Below are 6,631 nucleotides of genomic sequence, written 5' to 3'. Positions count from 1 at the left end.
CAGGAGCTACCTGATTTAGGGTAGATGGGGTTTAATAAAGTGAGGTGCACAAGGGAGTCTCAGTCCCTAGGTCTCCCAGCACACCAGGTCTACCACCTGCTGCAACCCCCAGGAAGCCACAGACCTGTGACCTTAGCCAGGCCCTTCTCCTGCTGTGGTCTCCTCCAGGGCAGGGCCCAAGAGCCAAGGGCTGGGGGCTAGCAGGCCTGTGGAACTGGTCCTGCACAGTGCCAGGAAGACCTGTTCCCTGCACACCTGGCAACACCCTGCCCTCCTGCTGCATAAGCATGTCAGGGAGTTGGCAGCGGCCCCTTAGCATGGCCATGTCGCTGTTAACAGCCCTTATTGGATGGGAGAACTGGGCACCACGCAGGCACATATGGAAGGGGTCTTCCAGGACAGTCCTACACAGAGCCAGCCCCAGCATCCTGGAGCCGGTGAGGCTGGGGTGGGAGCAGGTGGGTCATGGCACATAGCAAGTCCAGCCAGTTGCAGCCCCAGTCTACAAGCACAAGGATCACGGAAGCACCGGAAGCAGGAGAGCCAGAGGCAGGCATAGGCTGGAGCCTGGATGGCATTGAGGCCAGGCAGGGGGTGTGCCCGCCCTCTCCTCACTTGCTGTCCTTGCCATGATTGTCAGCGGCCGCCCCGCTGTTTAACTGCATGTGGTGGGCATACGAAGTGCTCAGTTTTGCTGAGTGAGTGGTATAGTTTTAAAAATTAATATGGCTAAGTAAATTCATTTTTCCTAAAACATGTATTTCCCCTAGGCTAAAGTACTTGTATAGTTTTCTAAAGTGTAAAGAAATATTGAAATGAAAAAGAAGAGTTTTAAAACAGTCCAGTGATGAGGTCTAGAGTTTATTACTCTCAGAAAAACAGACAGAAAACACAAGTGGGAGTGACACGCAGGCATCTACAGAGGTTAGCAGGCGGGGGACAGGCGAGGGACAGCCGGGGGGCAGAGGCACAGGGCGGCATCCACAAACAAGCCTCCACACCTGGGCCTCGCGTCCCAGTGCTGCTCACCAGGAAAGGACCAAGGGCCCCCACCCAGCAGCTATGTACAGATATACAGGCCGTACGTTGAAACATGCCTTCTCTGTCCCCTGTCAAGGTCTGGGTGACAGGTCCGGCAAGAGCTGACCCTGTGGCAGGACAGACTGCACAGGAAGAGCAGGATGATTTTGCACCCCCAACGGCAGATCATAACATCATGTCCACAGCTGCGAGCGTCTATGACAGATGCCCTGAATAGCTGGCTGTCTCTCCAGAGACAGCCACATAGGCCACAGCACTTGGGGTCCTGGAAGCACCTTGTCCTGCTGGCTGCCATTAGTATGTTGGGACTCTTATCTTGATCCCTAGTACCTGTAGTTCATGGGAATTCTGCTTCCAGAGCGCACTTCACCTTCACACGTGCTCAATTTCATGCTTCCCTTGGGAGACATGCCTGTGACACGTGGAAGTCAGGGCACACCACTGATGTAGCTGGGACTCCCTAACCCATGGCACATGCCTGGCTGGGGTCTACAAAGCATGGTGCCCCTGCACACAGGCCCTGCTCCAAAGCCACCTGCTCAGGAGAAATACCACTGTTTTTCAGTCTTAGACTTAAGCACTAAAAATGCTGGCTACCCAGGCTTTCAAAGTAACACCTACAGCTTCAGAAATTTGTGGGCCTTGCCCAGGGGTGTCACTAAACCTGATGCAGGCACTGCCCACGCGTCACCCCCACAAGGGCGTCAGGGATGTGGCTACAGCTGCCTGAGCCTCTGTCTGAGCCTTGTGACTCGCCCTGACGTCCTCGGACCCTGCTGGCCCTGAGCAGGCTGAGGAGACTCTCAATAAATACGATCCACGAGGAGGGTGGACGCTGCGGAAGTGCCTTGATAAACAGAAGTGGTGGCTAGAAGGCCACAGAGCACAGCCAGCCTGTCCTGCTGAAAACTGAGTGGACCAAACTGTGGCAGTGGCAGGGGAAGGGCTGGGTGGAGGGTCAGAACCCAGAGGTACCTGGTGGTGAAGGTCCCGGCGAGTCCTGGGGGGCAGGGGGCGGTGGCAGGAGCGCGGTGTTGGGACTGCTGATGTGGGCCTCCCCCATCAGGGTCAGGTCAGCTCCCTGCCCATCCTCCACCGTCTGGATGTCCCCGGCCTCCACTTCCCATGGCTGCCCCTTCCAGATCTGTGTGGCACCCTCCTGTGTGAGTGGGGGAGGGGGCTGGCTGGTGCAGGGGGGCCCACTAGGAGGCTTCAGCCCCGGTGGGGTCGTCCCAGGGGGCTCAGGGGGGCTGTGGGCTGAGCCTGGGCTAGTTGAGGGGCTGTCGCTGCTGTCTTGGGAGGATACTCGTCCCTCGCTGGGCTGGGACAAGGTCTCCCTGCCGCTGCTCCAGGCAATTCTCCTGCTAATGCCCTGGGCCATGGCTGGGGTGGAGAGCGGGATTTCCGTGGAACCAGGAGGCAAGCGAAGAAACTCTGGCAACACTAGGTCCTCCTTCCTCAGCAGCCCACGTTGGTCATCTGCTCTGTTGCTCTGAGCTTTGGAAATGAGCTCAAAAAACTCTATTGGAAGAAAACCCACATTGATCGTGCTTTAGAGAGTTTCACACTAATGTGTGTCACAGCTGAAAATTCATTCTCTGGTAAGTTCCCACAGTGGTCTGTCCCACAGCCCAAACTACACTGCTTTCATGCCAGGACTAGAGCAAAAGCTCCCAGGGCTTCTAAAAGTCCGTTTCCAGCAGTTGAAGCTGCATGATGCTCTGGCTCGGACACACAGCACCCTGCACTTGGGCTGGCACACTGATGGTGTGTTAGCAGGTACCACTGGGCTTCTTATGTAACACTTGGCCCCTTTACACCTGTGTACTGCCCCCTTCTTAGGTTGGGGTAAAAGTGACCATGAGACTGAGGCCCAGCATAGCCAGGAGTCAGGTGCAGGGGACTCCCCAAGGGGTGGGGTGCAAGTCGGCAGGAGCACTGCCTCCAGGCAGAGGGTGGTTCTCTGGGACCTGGGTAGAGGAGGCATGCTTGGCCTTCCTCCCCAAAGGCTGTATCCCCTGAGGGTTAGGACAGGACCTGGGCTCCTGCTGCCCAGTGTCCGAGGATCCTGTGAAAACCTCTCTGCTGGCCCTGTACAGCTCTTCTCTTCCTCACCTGGCTGGATGTTTTATTGTATCTTAAGTTCACTGTTTAAGGTCAGTGGTGTCTAAACTGAGCTTTCTTTAGCATTTAAATTGTATTCTTCAAGTTTTAAAATCACTACATAGAATAAAAATCTCAAATTTTGATAGTTCTCAGAAATGCACAAGCTTCAAAAAGAGTGTGTGTTTTACTCCTGCCTGTGGCCAGCAAAGGCTGCAGGAGTCGTGTTCTCTGGACCCTACAGCAACTGTGACAAGCCGGCTGACCGGCTGGTGTGCCTGGGTGGAGGCTCCAGCCTGGCAGCTGCAGTGACTTCTCTCAACGCTGCTCCTGGTGACAGCTCTTGGGAGGTGGGGGGGAAGCACTTTCAGGAAAGGACTCATATCTCCTCTGAGTTTCTGGGCTCAACCACCTGCTGTCCCACACAGGGACACACAGGCTACTTCCCTCAGTACCTCTAGTGAGGTCAGCAGACCTGACTCCTGCTGGGCACAAGCTCTGCCCACTGAGGAGCAGGACCCTGACTGGGCCTCATTCACGCTGGGCCCAGCTCCACCAGCGCTCAGCTGTGAGGGGCCAGGTGGCACCTGTGGGACTTGCAGCACCTCCCTGATGCTCAGAAGGCCTGGCTGTCAACCTGAAGTTGACAAGGCCATAGACTGACCGGTGTGACAGGGACAGCAGCCGCCCACATGTAGACATGTCAGGGTAGGTTTTAACCACTATACTGGAAACTACAAGTGCATTCACTGAGAAATGTGGAAGTTTTAAAAAGTGCACATACCCTCTGCTTCGTCCAAATTAATTTTCTGATATTTTTTTTTCCCAATCTTTGCAATAGATTCTTCTCTCTTTGAAAGCCGGGGATCCCTAGCATTTTTTCCATTTTCTCCTTTTATTTTAATAGAATTAGACTTGCCTAGTGTCCTCTCCTCGCCCTGCATTAGAAGGAAAGTCAAGGTTCCACTTACGTGTCAGCATGCGACCACGCACAATTCATCAGTCACAGATTAAAAGCTCTGCAAGTACAGATGGCAGCGAGAGGGAAGTCACATGCATCGCAGGCAAACCAGTTGCCATGACAAAGGTCACATAAAAGGAGGGCATGGGAGGCTCAGCCCCCCACCGCAGGAGAAAGGGAAGCAGGAAGCTGTGTGATCCCTGGAAGAAGGGAGCTGGCCTGGTGAGGACACGGGAGGAGCCCTGGGAACAGACAGGGACCAGTGGGGCCTGTGGCAGGGCAGGCGGGAGAAGGGGAGGGGTCACAACCAGCCAGGGCGGGAGGGGAGGAGAATTACCGTTGCCGTGTGATTTCTGGAACTGGAATTCACAGCTGTGCTGTGCTGTTTGCTGGGCGCACCTTTCTGCTTATCTGTGGACACCGAGCACAATGGGTGAGCTTTATAGGAGCAGTGCTGCCGGCCACCTGCAAGGCTCAGCAGAACCCATTTCTACCGCCTTGGAGGGCAGAGCTGCAGAGCTGCAGAGCTGCAGAGCTGCAGAGCAGCCGGGTGCGGGCCGTCCGCCCCACAGGCATGGCCCACAGGGCTGAAAGCCTCACCTGTGGCACTGGGGGAGGCCCTTGTGTGTGGTGTGGGGGGCAGAGTGGTTTCTATGGAAACCTAACTGGAGGCTTTTAGAGGAGCAATGTTGGAAAGCTCATTCCATACACTATTTGGCATGAACATTCTTTAGAAAGCATTTAAGAGTCTTATATTTGTGACATGTTTTCAAATTGGCCAGTGTCCTGTGTCAGGGCCACAGGCTGGCCTCTGCCAGACCTTGGGTCCAAAGTGAACTCCTCTGGCCCAGGTGTGGCCAGAGAGTCCTCAGTCCTGCCCCCCCATGGCTCTGTAAACATGCTGTGCACCCAGCCAGCTTTACCTGGGGACTCACCTGTGCATAAACACACCATGGGTCCCCCAGTGCAAAGCTGGTGCAAAGCCTGCCCGGGCGGCATGTTGGACTCACCCGCTTGCCCGGGTGCCAGGCCTGGGGTGACAGGCTCAGCATTCTCTAGAGAAGAGCAGAGCAAGGGTGGGGAGGGAGGAGGGGTCTCCCTGTGACAAAGTGGGAGCAAGAACAAGGATTCTGCCTGGAATCCACACTCAGGTGCCAGGTCACCCTTGCCATAGACAGGTGACCTGCACCATGCCCTCTAAGACTCTGTAGATGGAGCTTCAGAAACCCCTGGGCCAGGACCTCACTGGGCTGGGGTCCTGACAGGGAAGGGGCAGCCAAAGGCACCCAAGTGGCTCCGTACAAAGTGACATTTGTATGCCAGAGCCTATGAATGGCTTCTAACAAAACGCCTGCAGGACAGATACTGCCCACTGCCCTCCCTGGGACTGCTCTGAGGAGCAAAACTTGGCCCTGACCACGAGCCACCAGCCCCACACAGCTCCACGCTGTGTGGGACCAGCATCTCCAGGGCAGGAGTGTTATGATGGGGCGACATGTGGGAGACAGCTTGGAAACCACCTGACTGGCCACACAGGGCCAGTCTGGGGCTGTAGCCTGTGGTCCTTGCTATCTGCATTGTGCCCAGAGAGAAAGGCACCAGCCCAGGGTGCACAGCGGTCAGGACTCCCAGGACCCCGGCTTGGTGTGGGGACTCTGAGGCCTCCAGGGGAAATAGCACCTTCTAGCACTTACTAGACCAGCCCAGGGTACACGGCTGTCAGGACTCCCAGGACCCTGCTTGGTGTGGGGACTCAGGCCTCCAGGGAAAATGGTACCTTCCAGCACTTGCTGGTTAACACACTCCACGTGAATATGGGGGGGGGGCGCATGTGGGCAGGACTGTCCCCCCTTTCACAGCACAGAAAACGCACTCAGAGTGGTCAGGCTGCTCCTAGTCTCAGCCCTCTGACTCCAGCTTCAGAAATGCACTGAGCATCAAACATTCTTTAGAAAGCATCAGAGTCTTACATTTATGACACAGGGTCCTTGTCCGCAGCGGTCAGAGACAGTAGTTAGGGCAAACAGCCGCTCAGCGGCGCTGGGTGGCCATGCTGGTCACACTCACCTTTCCCCCTAGAAGGGTCCTTCTCCTCCAAGATGACTCGCTGTCCATCCAGACTTGATATGGGGGCACCAAGGTCCAGGGGCTCCTTCTCTCCACTCTGAGGCAAAGAAGGGACACTGAATCCTTCACCCAGACTGGGATTTTTAGCAACAGCTGCGTGTGCTCTGGCCACTGATAGCAAACCGTGGGCGCTGGTGCCTAAGGAATCCACGGGGTGGCTCTTCCGGCCACTGCCTGAGGGACAGCTGCAGCCCATACCCCGCCCAAGTGAGGACCAATACTAAAGACACCTTAATCCACAAATTTATTTTCTTAAATATGTGAAAAACACTTTTTAATTTAATTTTTTTTTTTTTGAGACAGAGCCTCAAGCTATTGCCCTCGGTAGAGTGCCGTGGCGTCACACAGCCCACAGCAACCTCCAACTCCTGGGCTCAAGCAATTCTCCTGCCTCCACCT

At 55.6% G+C, this 6,631-nt stretch overlaps 1 protein-coding gene across 6 annotated transcripts in view; it reads right to left on the bottom strand.

Moving 5' to 3' along the window:
- The window catches only part of RGS12 (regulator of G protein signaling 12), a 96,366-nt gene that overhangs the window by 5,069 nt on the left and 84,666 nt on the right, over positions 1-6,631 (bottom strand). For 2 of the 6 annotated variants that reach the window (XM_023507677.1, XM_012812278.2), the window contains 5 exons: positions 6,173-6,269; positions 5,041-5,160; positions 4,443-4,516; positions 3,929-4,082; positions 2,017-2,562 (listed from right to left, as the gene is read on the bottom strand). In XM_023507677.1, the coding sequence (XP_023363445.1) occupies positions 2,017-2,562; positions 3,929-4,082; positions 4,443-4,516; positions 5,041-5,160; positions 6,173-6,269 (991 nt within the window). Of the gene's footprint in view, positions 1-848; positions 1,454-2,016; positions 2,563-3,928; positions 4,083-4,115; positions 4,164-4,442; positions 4,517-5,040; positions 5,161-6,172; positions 6,270-6,631 lie in introns of those variants that run through there. The other 4 variants (XM_023507678.1, XM_023507681.1, XM_023507679.1 and 1 more) reach the window with 4 other exon arrangements.

Source organism: Otolemur garnettii, unplaced genomic scaffold (genome assembly GCF_000181295.1).
Source record: "Otolemur garnettii isolate 467f Iridium unplaced genomic scaffold, OtoGar3 scaffold00198, whole genome shotgun sequence".
Lineage (NCBI taxonomy): Eukaryota > Metazoa > Chordata > Mammalia > Primates > Galagidae > Otolemur > Otolemur garnettii.
The sequence above is the reverse complement of the archived record's forward strand: the minus strand, read 5'-3'. Positions and strand labels throughout refer to the sequence as shown.